The sequence below is a fragment of the Lepidochelys kempii genome, chromosome 5 (assembly GCF_965140285.1).
Source record: "Lepidochelys kempii isolate rLepKem1 chromosome 5, rLepKem1.hap1, whole genome shotgun sequence".
Classification (NCBI taxonomy): domain Eukaryota; kingdom Metazoa; phylum Chordata; order Testudines; family Cheloniidae; genus Lepidochelys; species Lepidochelys kempii.
Window position 1 is genome coordinate 34048266 of NC_136384.1, and position 21912 is coordinate 34070177.

The window sequence follows — 21912 nt, forward strand, 5'->3', positions numbered from 1 at the left end:
GGGGGAAAGTTTGTTTTTAATGGTGACCTTTTTCTTTAAAGAGCCACCTGTGAATGGATATAAATTGATTCCCATATCTAAAGATCAGAACCAACTAGGGAAATTAAAATTATAGGATTTTTTTCTGGAGTCTGTGTTATCTTTTAAAATTCTCATGACTCTCTCTGTAGTCCAAACTCATGAGAACTTAAATATAGTGTCCATTTTATTAAGAAATGTATTCTTATATTTCATCACGTGTTCCCTTTTCTCAAGGCAACCACCTCTCCTGCAAAAAAGGAAACATCTAATAGCATTTCCTCCAGTGAACTCCAATAAAAGGGGGCAAGGAATAACAGAGGTAAAGATTCATGGGCATTAAACTAAAACCATATGGAAACCTGGGCAGACGATTTGTGCAGGAAAATTACAATGCAAAAATTAATCTTTATGGCTTACTATGAATTGTTGGAAACACCAAAAAGCTGTGAAAATTTTTAGTTCCATGTTCCTGAGCTACTGTTCAGGAAAAGCTAAAACAACCATTATTTTGTCAGGCTGGCTCTGAAACTAAGCGTCTGGGAAATGCACTGGGTAAGCTAAATGATAAGCTAAAAAAAAACAAAACACCACAGCCCTCCCCCTCTCCCCCCCAGCCCCCAACACAAAACTCTGATATCCCTATGTAATGTTTCTCATAACAATTTTTGTGGCCACTGAAATATGTACATCTTACCAGGGCAATTTTATTACAGTGGTGTGATATTTTAACTCTTCTCTTTCCCAATATAAAACTGATATACAACTATAATGGGAAATGAAAATTAGGAAGGGCATTCAAACATAAATAAAAATGCAAAGAAGCAAATGTGAGCGTAACAGTGACATTTTAGTATGTTGTATATGAAGAAAAAATAAATTTGTAACTTAAATTACTGTATTAGAGTTGTCTGTTTTTTCCACTATACTTAGATGGCATAAGAACAAAAAATAAGTGAGAATAGTAATTTCAATGAGATGGGTTGTTTGTTTGTAATTAAATCATCTGAAATGATGGGAAGAGTACACAGACACAATAGGGATTGCACAAATCTCTTCGTTGAAGTCTCCCTCATTCAAACCTGTTTCTCCCTCCTTCCTGGAAAAAAAGATAATTTCCCCGAAATAAATATTTCCCCCTTTTGAAACAATGACTTAAACAAAAGATAGTAGGTGAAATAAGGTTTAGAAACCAGACTAAATACTGGAGGGGAAATAATAAATACATACATAAAATTAGCAGGGGGCAAAGATTATGTAATTCTACAACCTAATGAATCTGTCACCTGAGTGACTGCTCCACTGAGAAGCAGGAAGAGAAAAAGTACAGGTTGAACCTCTCTAATCCGGCACTCCCTGGTGCGGCAACATCCATGGTCTGGCATAGGCACCGACTCCCGGGGTGGAGCACCCATAGGGAAAAATTAGTGGGTGCAGAGCATCCACCGGCGCCAGCTCCCCCCTCTGCCCCTCTCCCCCCCGTGCCTGTCTTGCGCCGGCAGCCCCACACTTACCAACTCCTCCTACTCCTTCCCAGCGCTATCAGAGCACTGTGAACAGCTGATTCATGGCATTCGAGGTATGGGAGGGAGGGGGACCTGGGGCCAGCAACCGGGACCCCGGGTAGCAACCGGGACCCCGGGTGGCAACGGGGCTCCCGGGCGGGGGGCCATGCTGGGCGTAAAGCCTGGGGGTGCTGCAGCACCTCCTGCACCCCTACTTCTAGCACCTATGGAGACCCGCTGACATTCTGCATTGATCTCCCATGGTTTGGCAAATTCTCTGGTTCGGCACCGGTCAGGTCCAGAGGGTGCCGACTAGAGAGGTTCAACCTGTAATGAGTATATAACCTCTCATAATTTACAAGTTAAAGTCTTGCTTTGACAACACATGGATCAATTATATCCTCCCTGATTTAGTTTTGACATGTTAATGTTTGAATCAAAAGAGGCAAGTATGAATAACTTAACTGTTTATATTGGCTAAAACTGAACTCACATAGGATGCCCTGATATACTGATCTGGAAAAAAAGATTTATATGGATCTTCCATTTTCTGTTTCAGATTAAATGTGAGTTTAAATGGTAGTAGCTGTGTTGCAATACTAATGTCTTTGCTGAAATTAAACTTGATAAACTATCTCTGTTAAGCAAAATGTAACAGAAAGTTACCCTAAGTAGGCAACTGTTTTCATATATGATGTATCTCAAAACAATAGTTCAGTTTCATTTAACAGGGAATTAACGTCACTTTTGCTTTGCCAGTGCTTCCTGTTGCCACTGAGTAGTCTATTCTTCTGTATGGCAGAGTCCTGCAGTTGAATGACTGATAGTGTCAAAGGGCTATTAATATGCTAAGCCTTTTAATGGCATGGGATAGCTCCATCCTGTACTCCCCAACTGTTGCAATAGTGTGCTATAACTCATCACTTGATTTGAAGAATTTAATGTCTGTTTTTGGTATTAATTTAATCTATAGGCTCCAAAAGTAAGAACATTATTTTTACTCTATAGAAATAATGACAATTTAGTGTTCCAAAGTAATTTCACGTAAACTTAAATAGAATAAATTGATCATTTCACTCCATTTTTATATTATTTTGTATATCATGTTTACAAACCTACCTATGAGATAGAAACTGCATAGCTACTAGAATGATGATCCCATCAGTAACTTTTTATGCTAATACATGATTCAGTTTAATTACAAAACAGATTTCAGGCCTTCAGAGAAACTACACTGAAGTGCATGAGTGAGTAGTTCACTTTTTTCTGATCTTCATTTTTGTGATGAATTAAATACAGGTTACAGAATATCACTTGGAGGAAAAAGTGTAGAAATTACATCATAAATGACACTGTGACCAAACACCGGCAATATAACTAAATATGATTTTAACAGGTAGCTTTTTTTTAAACTAAACCCTGTAAAGATGAACTTAAAATATCCTTTAACATAATCTCAAGAGTTTTGGGAAGTACTCATTTTATTGACTATTTAATAAACAGCTGAGGGTCCTACTCTCTCAAGATTTACATCCTTCATAGTTGATTTTTCAGATACATTGGAAAGTGATAGAACACAAACCTCCTATTTAACATTCATGAAATTAGCAGTCCCATCTGGAATTTTTTTTAATACAAGATTTTTGACCAGTAAGAAGAGAGGCTACAAAAATCTAAAGGGGGTCTGAAAAGGAGAAAAATTGGAAGATTAATTTCAAATAAGCAAACCACAAGCACTGATTTACAAAAGCAATGAACAGCAAATCTTGGGAAAAGTGTGATGTGCAAATTAAAGCTACTCTTGGCAAGATTCCAAATGCATGAAATATATATATAGCATGAAACCTGACCTTTGGACTATTTTTTGGTAAGGTTTAAGTATTCTTTTACCAATGTATGAAGCAAAACCAGATTTTTAAAAATGTTTCCTTACTGAAGCTCTGTAAACTTCTCATTAGAAATTTTGTAAATTCTATTTAGAAAATATTCAGTTCACAAATAAGATTTTTGATATTTTTTCTTTTTCTTTCAGTACTAGGGATAGTTGCATGAAAACAGTACTTCTATTCTTCAAGAATTCATCAACCATTGTCCTACAGGAGTCCTAGTCTCTTTGTGACATCATAATTCTCTTTGCAAAAACTAATTGTGACACCACAAACACAGACTTCAACTTCAAACGTCGTTAATCTGGTGAAAGTCACTGTCACAATTTAAAATATGTGAGGCTGGATTTTAGTAAAAGATTCTGATTGCCCCTGCTTGGATACACCAGGAAGCAGCATACCAATGCAGGAAGGAAGCAGCCATAACATTAGTGTTTACAATCCCTGAGCTGTTGCATAGGGAATCAAAAGCACAGCCCCTGTTTTTATAACAGGGTTTAAAAGAGAACTGGATAAATTCATGGAGGTTAAATCCATTAATGACTATTAGCCAGGATGGGTAAGGAATGATGTCCCTAGCCTCTGTTTGTCAGAGGGTGGAGATGGATGGCAGGAGGGAGATCACTTGATCATTACCTGTTAGGTTCACTCCCTCTGGGGCACCTGGCATTGGCCACTGTCGGTAGATAGGATACTGGGCTGGATGGACCTTTGCTCTGACCCAGAATGGCCATTCTTATGTTCTTGTGTTCTTAATCTCATGAAATTGTGGACCCTGACTCCAGATTTTTAAATATTTGGGGTTGGCAAAAAGGGGTCTGTCACATTTAAATGTGTTCTTTCCAGTATTCCTAGATATATTGGTCCAAATCCTAGCCCACACTACAGACTCCCTTTCACCTAGATAGATAGCTGGGGATTTTCCTTGCATGTGGGAACCCTAAACTGTTATGCACCACCCTCTTCCAAGACACCCCAGTGTAGGAAATATGTTGGGGACATGCTGGTGGTGTGAGTGGCTGAGGATGTGGCTGCATTGTGCTGCATTCCATGATGTCTGGGTTCCCCTAGAACCAACATGTGGGGACTCAAAACTGGCACTTTCTTCAGCCTGATCCACAAGAAGGAGCAAAATAGCTTGCAACAGATGGCTTGCTTAACCAGGAAAGAAAGCAAACACATCCATCTTAAAACATCTTCTTTAAGCAGTGCAGCAAAATTGTCAGTTTCTCAGTTCATGATCCTATTTCTGAGCTTGGTTGGGCTCGGGTGGAGAGACACAATAAGCCTTGATATTTCTCCCCTTCCTACAAAACTGAAAGATGGCATATTCAAAACTCAGAAAAGGAAATATTTTCCACCAATAATTAGACTGTGGAACTCACTGCCACTGGATGTTGTTGAAGCCAAGAATTTAGCAAGATTCAAAGATGGATTGGACATTTATATGAATAATAAGAATATCCAGAGTTAAAATAGTTAATGCTACAAAAATATATTGAAAGGGAGATAAAACCTACTGTTTCCCATCTTAAATAACAGAGAGTAGGATGAGACCTTCATGCTGGGAACAAAATATCCAACACCTGCCTATTATGAGGTTTTTTTAACTTCCCTCTGAAGCATCTGGTGCCAGCCACCGTTGGAGCCAGGATGCTAAAATAGATAGACCCTGAGTCTGATCCAGTATAGTAATTCCTATGTCCCTATATATCTGATCTAATAAGACCCTAGTTCACTCTTTCTCCACCTACCTTTGTGTGGGGGAAGGCCACTGTATTACAAGTGCTTTTTGTTATATATCTTTATTCTTCTTCTACTAATCCCTCCAAAATCATTAATGCCATTTCAGCAAGACCAGCCAAATAAATCAAATCTGTAGTTTGCAGTCCAAGCCATGCTGGAGGTATGTTGAGTCAAAAAAGTTAAGAACATATTGAAAGAATTGATAGGAAACATTTGACATATCATTGGCAAGATTCTCTGGTGCATTGAGGCTACTTTGTGCTGCATCCTGGCTCTAAAACATGTTTACATGGCTCAGTAAGGATCAGAGCAGTGTAAGGGTGAACATCCAGTGATATAAACTAGACAAACAAAAACTTGTGCAAAGATATGATCAGTGTACACATTTAAATAAATGATTGGTTAATCAAGGAGTCTTTTCTGTTATTTATTTTCTAAATTCTCAACTTTTTTATTATTTATTTACATCTGCTTTATATGATATAGAAAAATCTGCTTTTATGAAGGTCTCATGGATCATCTGAAACCTCTTAAAACATAAAGCTTTATAAAAATGGATGCTGGCTTACATATGTACATATATATAGGACCATTTTCCTAACTTTGGATAATATGGAAATTTGGAGTTTGGAAAACTGGTGTTACCTGTACTACAGTTATGCAAAATTACTCTATGGCACTTGTTTGTAATAATATTATTTTATTCAAGAACTCAGAATCCCTCTTTTTCATATCCAACTGTGTTCTCTTACAACCAATGCCCTATTTCCCAAACCACTTGTCACCTCACGGGCCAAGTTTAGTTTTGATGATATACTCTTAAGAGCATCAGCAGAGATTCTAAAGATGGATGAACTGAAGAGATTCCATTTAATTTGGCACTGAAAATTGGTAGACAAGGCTCTAATCAAATAACAGTTTTTTCAATATTGGATAGAAACATTTCCTGAAGTCTCAATTTCAAATGAAGGACTAGGCAAGGCCTTCTTCTCAGAAAAGATAGTGATCAGATAACATTATCTATCAAGGTGTTTCTGACCTGGGCTGCTTACAGCACTAGAACCAATATGAATTGCTCTCCTTTTATTGCTCTGAGACATCCCAAATGGCTCGGTCAGGGGCACCAAAATCTTCCAAAAATATGAGAAAGCAGATGGCTATAAAAATTCAGACTAAAATCTGCTTTGCCTCCTGCTTCAAGTAAAGAAGAAGCAGAAATTACCCCACAGATGTTTAAGTTGTGCACCCCCTTCCAAATAAACAGTACAAAAAAGGCTAACTGATCTCTGCTGACGTCAAACAATAAAAGCAGTTTCTCAGCACTGGCAAGCTAGACAAGCCTGAGGGTTTTTATTGTAAATCCCAGTGGCCTGACATCACTCACTGGGATGGTGCATGTGGAAGGAGTTCTCTCTCCACCATGGCAGCAATATCTGCCTGAAAGGGATTTTTAAAGCCCCGTGGGTTATGTCACTTGCACCAGTGGTGGATGGTGAGATCTCTCAGGATGGCAGCTATACAAGCCTGAGAGAAGTGAGCTGCCATCTCAGCAGCCTCCCATCACTCATTCTGATGGTAGTGGGTCAGTTGGGATTCCTTGGTGGCCTCCGGGGAAACAGTTTAAAAGATTTTGGGTCACATCAGTGTATCACTTGACAACAGTGGGTATAAAAAGTGGGAGGGTGGGAGAGGTTGCTTTTGTTTTTAATTTTTAGTTCACAAGGATGGAAGTGCAAGGGATAAAGGGAGTTTTTCTGTAAGTCTGTTTGCATGTGAAACTTACAATGGAGTTGAGGTTGCCTGGTTTTAATTTTTTTTCCTCCTGTATGAGCTGTGGTGTTTTATTGAAGACAAAAGGGAAAAAATTAAAAGCAGATAACTCCAGCTCTGTTGTAAATTTCACATGCAATCAAACAGAGTTGAAGAAAGCTGTCCCTTTCCCCACCAACCTGGCTATCATTTGAGGATTGCACTTAGATACACCATATCCTCCCACACCCCACATTTTTATATTCACTGATCTTTTAAGATAGAAATTGGCTTCTGAAGCAAAATCCTCCATTAAATAGTATCTTGGCATGCAGACTTTAGAAGGGTTTACAATAGGGGGAAAGACTTTGCTCCACTGCAAACACTTGCAAAAAAACCTGCAAGTAGAATTGTGGCTGACGTTTCATCAGTGAGAGAAAGTTTTCTGGCTACAAAATGGAACCAAAGAAGCCACGCTTTCAAAGTAAAGCCCCAAGCCTTCAAATACTTATGCATGTGAGTAACTTTTCAAATGTGAGTAGACCCATTAAGTTGGGACTTCTCACATGTTTAAAAGTTTGCAGGATCAGGGCCTAAGTCTGGATGGCCACTTAAACTACAGTTTCCATATATAAAAGCCGTAGAACAAACAAATAAAAACAGAGCTAATATTGCATGTTAACTGTCATCACTGTGATTGGTTTACTTGTATGTTATATCCTTTCCCCCCAGTCTTCCTCTGTTCTTTGTCTCTTTAGATGGTAAGTTCTTTGAGACAGGGCTATGTCTTCCTACATGTTTGCACATTGTACAGCACAAACATTAAATAATAGTAATTTAGGGAATGTCAGTAGAACTTTGCTTTATATTGGTTACTCTGCTATCTATTTGCACCAATGAATTCTCTGTGTCAGACTGATTTACTTTGAAGCGGAGTAAAATCATCTGTATGAATCTTATTCCTACAGGAAAGGAATAATAATAAAAAGTTAAATTTTCTTCTTGAGTACTTACAACATGTGTGCAACAACCAATGAAATATATGGGACTTGCTCACACATATTTAAAAGGAAAATATTACCCTAAATCTTTATAGAAAACAATAGGTACCATGAAGATAAATATTACTCAGCAAAATTAGTGCTGCCATGCAGACTGTTTCAGTCTTGACGGAACGTTTTTCATAGTACAACTGTGATAGTAGACCAGCCTGTAGCCAGCATTATAAATAAAATGTTTAAGTCTTCATTAGAGTGTGGACGTTCCCAAAGTAATTCCTGTTTTGCTGCTGTGTCAAAAATCAAGACTTTGGCTGAATTCTCTTTTTGGATGCATGAAACACATAAATTTTCTAAGGAGTTAACTTAGGTCTGGACTGCACATAGAAGTTGCATCAGTTTAACTAAAGGAATGATGTTGCACCGATTTAGTTAAAGTAGTGCAACTTTATGTGTGGATACACATCATCAGCTAAACAAAGGTAAACCTGTTTGAAAATGATGAAAGAGTGTCCACAATAAACTGCACCAATTTAATTAAATCAGTGCAATATCATATCTTTAGTTAAGCAGGTGCAACTTCTATTTACAGCCCAGACCTATGTTAAGGATTTGCTAGGGCTCAATCAGTTGACTTAAGCAATGCAAAAAAAAAATTATGAAATGTTTTTGACGAGCTCTAACCTCAATACACCCCAGGGCAACAGCATGGCAAAACTCTGGATCTGACTCTAGGATACTACTGGATCCAGCTAATTTTTGACAACCATCCCTTAAATTATAATTGCTAAACAGAGAACAAGTATAGCTGCTGCACGAAATAAAATTAGTACACATCCTGGCATGACGGGGTCACAGAACCCTGAATCTGGCACCTCAATTTTTGGTTTCATCCCTCCTAATTCTACTGCACAAATATAGAAGCAATTCCTATGAAGGCGGAAAAAAAGTCTGTACCCAACACATCCCAGTATGATGGCACTGCAAATACCCAGATCTGTCCAGTTGTGGGTCCCACTTCAAAAAGTCCATTGCTTAAAAAGAAAACAAGTGTGACTGTTCCTGCTCCCTCAACAACAAAAATACAAAATAAAATACCCAGGCCCCAATGGATCCCAGTACAATAGTACCAAAGAGCTTGAATCTAGCACCTGAGCCCTTCCAGTTTTTTGTTCCAATCTTCAAAGTTCCACTTAATAGATTTTTAGCTTTAGCTGCTCCAGCTGCACCTTACAAATCTAAACACTGGTATGCCCCAGTAAATCAGCACTGCAAAAACTTGGATCTGGCATCTGAGTCCTTGCAGAACCTGCCAAATGTTGGCCACAAACCCAGAAGTTGTACTGTCAAATCTGAAAACAAGTGTTCCTACTATTTCACCAAAAAAATCAGGACACATCCCATTCTGGTACAAGAAAGTTGCAAAAATTCTAATTTGGCACCCATATCTACCTGGTCTTGTTAACTTTTTGGCAGTATGGCCCCATTTTTACCATCTAAACAATTCCTTCTAGCCCTTCCGAATAATCCAGATCTCAGTGTATCATGGTACCACAGAACCACACAAACATGTATCCAGCAACTGAATCTGTCAAGGTTCACCTGGTTTTGGCAGGGAAGACCCAAATCGTATTATTACTAACCAACTGCATTTGAGTCTTCCTTTACAGGAATTCTTCTATACCTTTAGCAACATAGTATGTTCTTGGCTACAACATATATATGTCAATCTCTCCGGTTACTGTGGTGAAGTAAAAAAATTCACTCCACTTTTAGAGATATGAGTGGTTATCCCTTCGCTTCATGCATCATTATATAATGTCTGCATTTGTAATTTTCACTCCATGCATCTGAAGAAGTTGTGGTTTACCCACAAAAGTTTATGTCCAAATAAATCTGTTAGTCTTTAAAGTGCCACCAGACTCCTTGTTGCTTTGTGAATACAGACTAACATGGCTACCCTCTGATAGTGGTTCTAATGGCATTCATTGTAGAAAGTGAACCACAACATGCATAGGTGCTGGAACTGGGGCTGCTGGGGGTGCCTAGCTTGAAGTGGTTTCCATCATATACAAGGTTTATAGTTTTGTTCAATGACTTTCAGCACTTCCACTATAAAAATTGTTCCAGCACCCCTGTCAACATGTTGGAATATGGATTATTTTGGTTGACTAGGAAAAGCTGCACATCCACCACATTTAGATCAGGGGTGGCCAACCTGAGCCTGAGAAGGAGCCAGAATTTACCAATGTACATTGCCAAAGAGCCACAGTAATACGTCAGCAGCCCCATATCAGCTCCCCCTTCCCCTGCCCGCTCCCAGCACCTCCCACCCACCAGCAGCCCCCTGATCAGTGCCTCCCCCTCGCGATCAGCTGTTTCATGGCATGCAGGAGGCTGGGGGTGGGGGGGAGGAGGAGTGAGGGCACAGTGGCTCAGGTGAGGGGGCAGGAAGGGATGGAGTGGGGTCAGGGCTTGTGGCAGAGCCAGGGGTTGAGCAGTGAGCACACCCCCAACATTGGAAAATTGGCACCTGTAGCTCCAGCCCTGGAGTCGGTGCCTATACAAGGAGCCGCACATTAATTTCTGAAGAACCACATTTGGCTCCGGAGCCACAGGTTGGCCACCCTTGGTTTACATGGTAAAACTGGAGTTTGTAGCCAAAACTTAGCTTGAGCTAGCAGGATCCAGGCACTAAATCGGAATATTTGTCATGAAGTTGCTTCCAGATGCATCAGGGTCTGAATTGTTTGTATAAGACAAGCATTCTTTTGTTCTCTGTTTATGACATTTAATTAGGAGAGGAATAGGCCCAAAAATTCCTAGGTGCCAATTTGCAACAATTTGTAATGCATTTGCACTACACTATGTCAGGGTCTGGGATTTTTTGATACACCAAGAATCCCTGGACGTCTGTATTTTACAATTTAGGGGCTTGGATGTAAAAAATCGGAAGGATCCATTCCAGGTAGCTCCCTGCCTGGTATCCCTCCCCACCCTCTTTGCCTTTGCCTTTGCCATTCCCCCTCCCCACGTCCCGCGCTTGCCGGAAGGTAGCTGATGATTGGCGCCTTCGCGTTTCCTCTCTGGGCGGAGGAGTTTTGACCCTAGGAGGCCGCCGTTTCGCAGGGGTTCCGGCACTGCTATCATGGCGGCGGCGTTGTCAATGTCAGCGGCTCGGAGGCAGCTTGTGAGGGGGAGAGGAGCGCTCGCTGCCTGCCTGCCTGCGGCCAGGTAATGGGGGCCCCGGACACCCCTCCCGGCCCGGAGGGCGGGGTATGACTGGCTTCGGCCGCGGGCCCTGCGGCCCATTGGTGTCAGCGGGGTGGGCAACGGGGCGGCTGTTTTCGGGGGATAACGGGTGCTTGCTCCGTCCCCACCTCCCTCCCCGCCGGAGAGAGCGAGCACCCCCTTGGGGGTTCGTGTAACCGGCGCTCGCAGCCCCTGTACTGGGGAGGGGTTCTCGGGGCCTTTCCCATTCCTCCCTCCCCGGGCCCCTGCAGGGGCTTGTGTCGCCGCAGCCCGGGCTTACCAGGGGCCTGGCCCCCAGCGCTGCTGAAATACAGGCCCAAGGTGCCCAGTTTCTGAGGGCGATGGCCTCTTGCCGAGGTGTGAGGGAGACAGAAAGTGGTGGTGGTCCTTATTCTGCCCCCCTGGTATGATCCCTCTGCCCTCCTGCAGTGCTTTTGCTTTATCGTCACCCTTCTGGTGTTGCAGATCAAATATAGGTTTCAGAGGAGCAGCCGTGTTAGTCTGTATCCGCAAAAAGAAAAGGAGGACTTGTGGCACCGTAGAGACTAACCAATTTATTTGAGCATAAGCTTTTGTGAGCTACAGCTCACTTCATCGGATGCATTCAGTGGAAAATACAGTGGGGAGATTTATATACACAGAGAACATCAAATATAGTGGCTGTTCACCTGGGCCCTTCCTCTGGCCCCCTCAACAAGTTGTTGATTAGTTAATGGTTGCAAAATGTCTTGAAGGCTGAAAGCTTTGTAAGACTTCTGTGTTATTGTTTATTAAGCCAGAGGCCTTAGGCTTGGTGATCTAAACCAGTAGTTCCCAACAAGGGTGGTACGTGTATTCCTGGGGGTATGCAGAGGTCTCCCAGGGGGTACTCAACTCATCTAGATCAGTGTTTCTTAACCTGGGAGCTACAAGCAGAACAGTTGCTCAGGACCCCATGCCACAGGGCTACAGGAAGATAAGTTACATGTTTCAGCCCCCGGGTGGTGGGATTTGGGCTTCAGACAAGGCTCACAAGTGAAAAACAGGCTGAAGTATCACACTGAAATGTAAATACAGTATTTATATTCCAGTCAATCTATTTTATAATTATATGGGGGAAAATGAGAAAGTAATCAATTTTTCAGTTATAGTGTGCTGTGACACTTTTGTATTTTTATGTCTGATTTTGTAAGGAAGTAGTTTAAGTGAGGTAAAACTTGGGCTATGGGAGACAAGTCAGACTCCTGAACAAGGCATAGTAGCCTGTAAAGGTTGAGAACCACTGATCTAAACATCAGGCTTGAGATGTATAAACACCGTCAGACCAAAGTTTCTTATCTTGGTGCCCTTTCTCCTTCCTCAGTGGAGAAAATGAGTTCCATGCGGCTCACTGCAAGGGAGGTTTCTCTCCAGAGGTATCTCAAAAACAAAAAGAGCCTCTGTGGAACATCAAGGACCAATGGTCTTTTTTGGATGAGTGTACTTGGTCATATTAACCGTCTCTCTTTCTCCCTCTGTTGTTTTGGTACTCTGGTTGTCCTTTTACTTGGTGTCCTCCTCCTTGAGGTGACAGCAATTCAACACTGTGTAAAATGATTCCTGTATCTGTTGTGAAATTCTTTAGAATCCTAGAATATCAGGGTTGGAAGGGACCTCAGGAGGTCATCTAGTCCAACCCCCTGCTTTAGAATCTGTTAATATGAACTTGACTTTATTAATTCCCATGCACAAAGGTCAAACATCAGTTAAAATAACGTGTAGCAAGAGATTCTAAAATAAAGATAGCACTGAAAAAGCCTTTTGTTTAATACTAAATGCTTGAGGTTTTTATTTAACTATGCAAAATGACCTTTGTTTATACTTAAGAAGAAGAAAGATGGTGGATAGTGCACTGGCTAAGTTCAATTCTCTTCTCTGCCTTTAACTTCCTGTATGTGACCTTTGGCAAGTCACTTGGTCTCTTCAGTCTCCTATCTTCAAAATACACCTCTACCCCAATATAATGCAACACAATATAACACGGATCTGGATATAACGCGGTAAAGGGGGGCGCTCTGGGGGGCACGGCTGCACGCTCCGTGGATCATCAGCTAGTTCGATATAAGATTTTTTGGCTCCCAAGGACAGCATTATATCGGGGTTGAGGTGTAGTACTTCCCTACCTCACAGGGTTGTTTTGCAGACGTGATGCACTCAGTTACTGTGGTAATGGTGGGGGGAGTCATATAAGTAAAAATGGAAAATAGAACCTTTATTCTGTGAGGAGCTCAGGGTTTGCAATACTTTATGGTACACAGTTCATTGCATGACCATGGGTTGCTAAGTGCACACAGAGCCCCATTAACTTTCTGGGGCTCTGCATGAGCACAGCAGTTGACTCACCGGTGTACAATGAATTGGAGGATCAAGGCTTGATTCTGAATGATTTTAAGGTTGAGTTTAAACACCCACAATCAAGGAAATTCTGAGTTCAGCCTGAAACAGCATTCATGTTTTTTATATATATTTAGACCCAGCAGAACACAGGGTATCAGAGTCCCAGAAGATTCAGGACCCCCATAATTCTTCACAAATAAATTGACATTAGAGCATGCAGCTTCAGAGCTATCAAGTTGTGACTATTTTCTGTCCTGAGTTTTTAAAAAACTCTGAAGTTTATTTTATCTTGTTAAATCAAGTGGCAGTTAAGTAGAGTAAGAGGAAAGTGGAATGCATGTGACAAGCTTATTGGAGCAAATTACGTAAAGATTCCTCAGGAGCCCAGAAAAGTGATGCTGGATGCAGGGCCTGCCCTTGACCAAATGACACCCCAGGCGAGGAGTGTCTTCAGCGTCCCCCGCCCATTTGTTAAACTTTTGAATACCTTATATTTTATTTTGTAGCCCATTTCACGACTTTGATGCATAATTTATCCCTGTCATTGAAGACTGACTGGCAATGCCCCACCCCTCATATACCCACAAGGGGATGGCTGATAACATTCTTGGAAGTTTGAGGAAAATGTAGTTCTCAGAAACTCTGGAAGGTTCCACAAGATTCTGCAAAGGTCCAGAACATTCTAGGAGGTTAATGAAAATGAATCTACATACGGAATACCTGAAACATTTTACTTGAAACATTCTATTTTCCCTTTTGTTGCTAACAACAAAAATAGGACCCTGAATTGGCATCCCCCAAGCCTGGCACCCCAGGCGGTTGCCTGCCCCTAAATCCAGCCATAGTTGGAAGAACTTACACTTAAGTGGTGGTAGTTGTGAAAATTTTATTCTGCTGTTTTACCCCGTAATCCTTTTTTACATAAGTGTATGTGTGGGTGTAGTGGTGGAACCTCCTAAAAATAGCATTTCTTAATTGAAATATTTTAGCATTGTGGTCAAATGCCACCCAAACAGTTGAATCAAAAATATCTCAGCTGTAGGAATTTAACAGCAGGTGCATTCTAGTCCTGCAATGAGCTCTGCATGGGTGCATCCATGTGCCCACATACAGCAACTTTCAGGATTTTGACACACACCCCACCTGAAGAAGACAATGTGCCAGAAAGATACTGAGTTACGATGAAGTGTCAGTACACCTTCATAATGCGCTTGATTTTAAGGTGTTATATCTCAACTGTTAAACTTTGCTGCTTTTAACAAGATAATAATGATTTGCATAGACCTTCATCTTTTTTGGTGTCTTGTATTGAAATTGTCATAAAATGAAATTTTTTGAGGACTTGGAAAAAAAATCTACAGAGACTACATTTAAACTACATTTTTTCTAATTTTTTTTTATTCTAGTTGAAATGCTTTGGTTTTGCTTCCTCTCTCCGAAGAGATGATAGGAATTTCAGACTTCACGTGATATTTACAGAAGGCGTTTTCTGCCTTGTCGCTGGATGTAACTTTTGTCTATTTAATTAGATATAGGAATAATGTAGCAGGATTTGCCAAAATCTTCAGAACTGGAGGGTGGCAAGAGTTCTCTTAAATCCTGATCATTTAACTAGACCTTTTCACTAAAGTAAATGAGAAGTTTTGTCCTGCATATGGGATTGGCCAGTACAGTACTTGTTTCTTTTCATGAGTCCTAGACATATTCCCCTCGGGCTGCCTGTTGCCTTGGTTCTCTTCTTTATTTATATATATATATATATATATATATATATATATATAATTTGTACCTTTTAGATTATGAATTCTTATCTGATGTTAGTGCAATGTGGCATTCTCCTGCTTTTCTAGTGGCTTTTACTTATATAAGAGCAGCCAATTTAATTTTGTCACCATAAACTTAAAGGAGCCTTAAAGGAACACTTACTTTTTTTTTTTAAAGGTAGTAGATGTTGTCATAAGGTCATGTGGTAACAATTGACTTGCCCGCTATATTTTGGGTCCTCAATTTAACTCTACCATTCAGAGTTGGCCAAGTCTTAGAGAAAGTGTTTGCTATAAGAAATGTTAAATAGGATAGCTTAATATCCTATTCTGGAATAATTAGTTGGTAGAGCATTCAGATACCATGATGCTGGTTCCTCTATAAGGGACACACTTAGGTGGACTCTGGAACCTTGGATTCAGTTCCTAGCAAGGTTGATATCACCCTTCATCTTTCACTGGCAGAAAAATGGTATACCTTGCAGTTTATTGTGTGGGGATCTCTTTTGGATGAGAATTTAAACTGAGATCTTATCTGCTCTGCATGGATTCTGAAGTGTCATAGCACTTTTGGTAAGAATATGGGTATGTCATTGTCCTTGGTTTAAAAAGTGTTCCAGGCCTTATTAGGGCCACTGCCATTTCACTAAAGGGTAGTGTTCTTGTCAAGAGGTCCCTGAATAAGATGCTAGAATTTTAAGTTATGAGGGTATTTGAATGATTGGCTTGATGGTCTTGTAGCAGCACGATGCGTTCTCTTATCCAAGTTCAAAATAAGATTTGATCCATACTGATAGAGGCTTGATGCAGTACAAAAGCAACTGATGTGCCTAGATTATATAAAGAGAATTTCTCTGATAGTTTGAATTGAAGCTGTCTAGAATTAGAGTGAGTACCTTCAAACATCAGGCTCATTTGCAGTGGCCTAAACGAATCTTACAGTCTTGTGTACATGAAGTTTCTGCTGTTTCTCTCAGTTTTTGAGCAGGACAATGTGGGTGTCGTCTGAGTTCGAAAATTATTCTTGGGGTCATTTTCCAGTAATTTGATGAGAAGTTCTCCTCTGGATTCTCCAGATGACCTTGATTGTTACTTATATTATGACTCCAGTTGAAGTGGTTTACCATGCCAAGGCAGTTAAGTACTTTGCAAAACATGTGCCATATTTGAACTTCTCAACTATGTTGACCTAATAATTGAAAGCACAAGGTGGAGGAGGGATGACAAGTATTTGCTTTTTGCTTAAAAGAATTGAATGAGAGCAATATTTCTGACTTGTGTAGGCAGGAAATGCCAGTGCATGGATGCTAAATTCCTGAGTCAGTGGGCACTCATGGCATTTTTTGGTTAGTGGTGAGCCAAACAGGCAAGCAGCAGATGACTTGAGCTAATATGCTGACACAGAGGACATAGGAGTGACTACATTAGAATTGCTTAGATCAATGTTTTGAAGGTTAGTACTCTAACTAGTAATGCAAGTGCAATCCACATTTCTGTTTCTAAAATAAACACACTCTCTCTTTTTTCATGATGTATTTCAGGTCAGAGTGGAAAACTGTTGCCTTCCATGTCAGAAGTAATCGATTTCATGTTCAACATCTAGTAACATGCATCCTACAATGTCAGATTGTCCTTTAACATTTTTCTTTAATTTCTGACAGCTACAGTGTGCTGTGGTGGATAGATGATCTTTCTTGAATGATGTATTACCTGCCAGGCATAATTTTGTTGTAAGGATGTTATGAATATGATTGCTAGTATTGGAGTAGTACATCATAAGTACTTACTCGACTATCAGTATGTGAAAACAGAGATGTATTTATGGAGGTGGTGTGGCAGAAATTCTCCAAACCTGTCATTAAATGCACGCTTTGTGTCCAAGCAAAATAGGAAAACCAGAGTAGTAGTTGAATCTTGTTCTTGAGTTTGTATGTATTGTAGCTATGTAGATATATGTTCACAATAATTAGAAACCAGTCTTGAGAACATAGAAGAATGACAGAGAAAAGAAGCCCAACAGATCTGTTCATTTCCTATCTTGCTCCTTTGCCAATTGTACAGGGAGAGCATGGTAATGAATATAAAAGGTAAGGTAATCCCTTAAATTTGTTTCCATAAACATACTTATCAGATAATTTCATTGTTTTTGTTTGTTAGTTTAATGGAACACTGAGTGAATAAAGTGGATTGCGTTGAATGAGCTTCAGAGATCTGGAGCTTGGTAGACCATAGAACTGTGAAAATTATCTGGTGGTATACCAGAATATGAGCAGGCTTAACTCTCCCACCCCATTTTTCTCTCTCTCTCCCCATTCTTTTCTCTCTGCATCTAGTCTGTCTCACTTCTTAGTTTATCCAGTTTAGAAGTTGAAGAAAGAATCCATTTACATAACCCTCCGATGTACAAACACTTCCAGAGATGTGGTTTCCAAAATCAGACTAATTAGCAATATGCGTTTCTAGTTATTTTCTAGGCTAGAACAGTTCTTATGCCTAGGATTTTTGAGCAAACTGGACTGACAGATTTAAAAATCTGCTTATCTGCTCATTACTAGTGCTTGTTTGAATATATTTTATGTGGCTGTATGTATACATAAAAACTAACCGTTGGAACTGGTGAAAACAACAGAGTCCTTGTGGCATCTTAGAAACTAACAAATTTATTTGGGCATCAGCTTTCGTGGGCTAAAACCCACTTCATCAGATGCATGGAGTGGAAAAATACAGTAGGCAGGTATAAATATACAGCATTTGCTGAAAAGATGGGAGTTGCCTTAAGAACATAAGAACGGCCCTACTGGGTCAGACCAAAGGTCCATCTAGCCCAGTATCCTGTCTTCCAACAGTGGCTCTTGTCAGGTGCCCCAGAGAGAATGAACAGAACAGGCAATCATCAAGTGATCCATCCCCTGTCACTCATTCCCAGCTTCTGGCAAACAGAGGCTATGGACATTTATTCCTGCCTTACCAAGTGTTGGGTCAGTGCTAACGAGCCAATTCAATCAGGGTGGATATGGCCCATTCCCAACAGTTAACAAGAAGGTGTGAGTATCAACAGATGGAAAATTACTTTTTGTAGTGACCCAGTCACTCCCAGTCTTTATTCAGGCCTAATTGATGGTGTCAAGTTTGCAAATTATTTCCAGTTCTGCAGTTTCTCATTGAAGTCTGTTTTTGAAGTTTTTTTTTGTTGAAGAATGGCCACTTTTAAGTCTATTATTGAGTGTCCAGGGAGATTGAAGTGCTCTCCTACTGGTTTTTGAATATTATGATTCCTGATGTCTGATTTGTGTCCATTTATTCTTTTGCGTAGAAACTGTCCAGTTTGGCCAACATACATGGGAGAGGGGCATTGCTGGCACATGATGACGTATATCACATTGATAGATGTGCAGGTGAACGAACCCCTGATGGTGTGTATGGCTGATGTGGCTATGTCCTGTGATGGTGTCCCTTGAATAGATATGCAGACAGAGTTGGCAATGGGGTTTGTTGCAGGGTTTGGTTCCTGGGTTAGTCTTTTTGTTGTGTGGTGTGTAGTTGCTGCTGAGTATTTGCTTCAGGTTGGGGGGCTGTCTGTAAGCGAGGACTGGCCTGTCTCCCATGGTCTGTGAGAGTGATGGATCCTCCTTCAGGATAGGTTGTAGATCCTTGGTGATGCATTGGAGAGGTTTTAGTTGAGGGCTGTAGATGATGGCTAGTGGTGGTCTGTTCTGTTCTTTGTTGAGCCTGTCCTGTAGTAGGTGACTTCTGGGTGCCCTTTTGGCTCTGTCAACCTGTTTCTTCACTTCACCAGGTGGGTATTGTAGTTGTAAGAACACTTGATAGAGATCCTGTAGGTGTTTGTCTCTGTCTGAGGGATTGGAGCAAGTGTGGTTGTATCTTAGGGCTTGGCTATAGACAATGGATCGTGTGGTATGGTCTGGATGAAAGCTGGAGCCATGTAGGTAAGTATAGCGGTCAGTAGGTTTCCAGTATAGGGTGGTGTTTATGTGACCATCACTTAGTTGCACTGTAGTGTCTAGGAAGTGGATCTCTTGTGTGGACTGGTCCAGGCCGAGGTTGATTGTGGGGTGGAAATTGTTGAAATCCTGGTGGAATTCCTCAAGGGCCTCCTTCTCATGGGTGCAGATGATGAAGATGTCATCAATGTAGCGCAAGTAGAGTAGGGGCATTAGGGGACGAGAGCTGAGGAAGCGTTGTTCTAAGTCGGCCATTAGAATGTTGGCATACTGTGGGGCCATGCGGGTACCCATAGCAGTGCCGCTGACTTGAAGGTATAAATCGTCCCCAAATCTGAAATAGTTGTGGGTGAGGACAAAGTCACAAAGCTGAGTCACCAGGTCTGCCATGACATTATCAGCAATACTGTTCCTGACAGCTTGTAGTACACCTTTGTGTGGAATGTTGGTGTAGAGGGCTTCTACATCCATAGTGGCTAGGATGGTGTTTTCTGGAAGATCACCGATGGATTGTAGTTTCCTCAGGAAGTTAGTGGTGTCTCGAAGATAGCTCGGAGTGCTGGAAGTGTAGGGCCTGAGAAGAGAGTCCACATAGCCAGACAATCCTGCTGTCAGGGTGCCAATGCCTGAGATGATGGGGCGTCCACGATTCCCAGGTTTATGGATCTTGGGCAGCAGATAGAATACCCTTTGTCAGGGCTCTAGGGGTGTGTCTGTGTAGATTTGTTCCTGTGCTTCTTCAGGGAGTTTCTTGAGCAGATGGTGCCGTTTCTTTTGGTACCCCTCAGTGGAATCAGAGGGTAATGGCCTGTAGAATGTGGTGTCAGGGAGTTGCCTAGCAGCCTCTCTTTCATATTCCAATCTGTTAATGATGACTACAGCACTTCCTTTGTCAGTCTTTTTGATAATGTCAGAGTTGCAGTAATTTGTGTGGGTTTAGGTGCCCAAGTATGAAAATTTTGACCAGACTTGTTAATTGATTTGGCCAAGGTCACAGAGTGAGTCAGTAGCAAAATAACTCACGTTGCCTAGCTCAGAATTCTGTGCTCTCAATTCTGTTAAGACATGCTTCCTTTCAGATATAAAAACTTCTGTGCCAAATATTATTTTTTCATTTGGAAAACAGATTTTTTTTTTCACTCTTGTGTTTAATGAAGCTTTGTTTTGGTTGCTTTCTTGTTTGTACTCCAGTATTACCTGTCATGTTGGCACACCTCTTAAAATAGTGTTAGTTAATTTGTGCTTCTCCAGTTATCTGGAATGACTACAATGTCAAACAAATCACTAAGTACTGAAGTTCTAGAAGTAGTGACATCGTTTTTTCTTAACTGTGACATAGTGGATTTGTAACAATATTTTGACTCTGGAAGGTAATACTCACTCAAAAGGTAACAGAAATCATAAATCATAGGGTAGGACAAATTTTTATTCCAATTTCTCTTTTAAAATATGGATTTTTATTTTTATATATAAAAATAACACATCACAGCAAGAAAAATGTTTGTTTGCTTTCTCCCTAATGGAGTTACCTCAGCACACCCAGAACTAAGCCCTAGGTAGGCTAACTGTGGCTGAGATATGCCTGTGCACATCTTGCAGTTGGATGTTTGATATTGTGGTTGTAAAGTAGATCTTGGGGAACGGAGTCATTGATAGTTTACGCACAGAGAGAATAGTGTTTATACAGTGCCTAGTGCGTAGTGGAGACCTGTACCAGAATACAAATAACTAGTAATAAGCAATCAATTGACATGTCATTCTCTGATAGTTGGCAGATGATCATATTCATTACTCGTGTCCTCTTGATATCTGGTTATTGATGGATTATTTAAATTTCTCCATAATTGGGACTTTGAGGAGATAGCCACAGGTTCTTGAATTCATTTAATATTAGATACAACTATCTTGGTTTTTACAACAATTTTTTTTCTCTTAACTAATAGGTGGAAGAATATTGGAAAGGGGTATTTGGTCATTTACCATTGCTGAGATTTTTCAAATTGGGAATGACTAGCATGTTGCAGGAATTACACATCTGCATCTAATATTAGTGTATGACAATCGCTAACCTGTTTCAGGTACAACATGTTAGAGAAGAAGTGCCATTAGATTTAGAGTGAGCATTGGGAAGCCTTTTTTAATGCAAATGTAAACATAGGCTTTGGAAATATCTGCTGTGTCAATAATGCAAAAGACACATCCAAGCTTTTATTTTTATTTAAATAAGATTGTTAGAATGCTGTTCTTCAGGAGAAATTCTTTTTAAATTGTTCTTTTGTCAGAGAACATAGCAGGAACAGCAGATAAAGTTAAAAAGAAAAGGAGTACTTGTGGCACCTTAGAGACTAACCAATTTATTTGAGCATGAGCTTTCGTGAGCTACAGCTCACTTCACCGATGAAGTGAGCTGTAGCTCACGAAAGCTCATGCTCAAATAAATTGGTTAGTCTCTAAGGTGCCACAAGTACTCCTTTTCTTTTTGCGAATGCAGACGAACACGGCTGTTACTCTGAAACCAGATAAAGTTAGTAATGCACCCCCAACCCCCCTTTAACTCAGATTTGGTTTACATTATGGGTATATCTGCAGTAGTTATGTGTGTCTGTAGGGGTGTCTGTGACTGACATTCTTTCCGTTTGGCATTGTCTGAGAGGAATAATAAACACTTTATATTTTCA

At 40.6% G+C, this 21912-nt stretch overlaps 1 protein-coding gene across 1 annotated transcript in view; it reads left to right on the forward strand.

Annotated features, from left to right (window-relative positions):
• The first annotated feature begins 10964 nt into the window (after nucleotides 1–10964).
• NDUFS4 (NADH:ubiquinone oxidoreductase subunit S4) overlaps nucleotides 10965–21912 on the forward strand; it is a 60202-nt gene continuing 49254 nt past the window's right edge. The window contains exon 1 of the mRNA XM_073343923.2: nucleotides 10965–11136. Coding sequence (XP_073200024.1) covers nucleotides 11051–11136 — 86 coding nt within the window. The 5' untranslated portion in view covers nucleotides 10965–11050. The remainder of the gene's footprint in view (nucleotides 11137–21912) is intronic.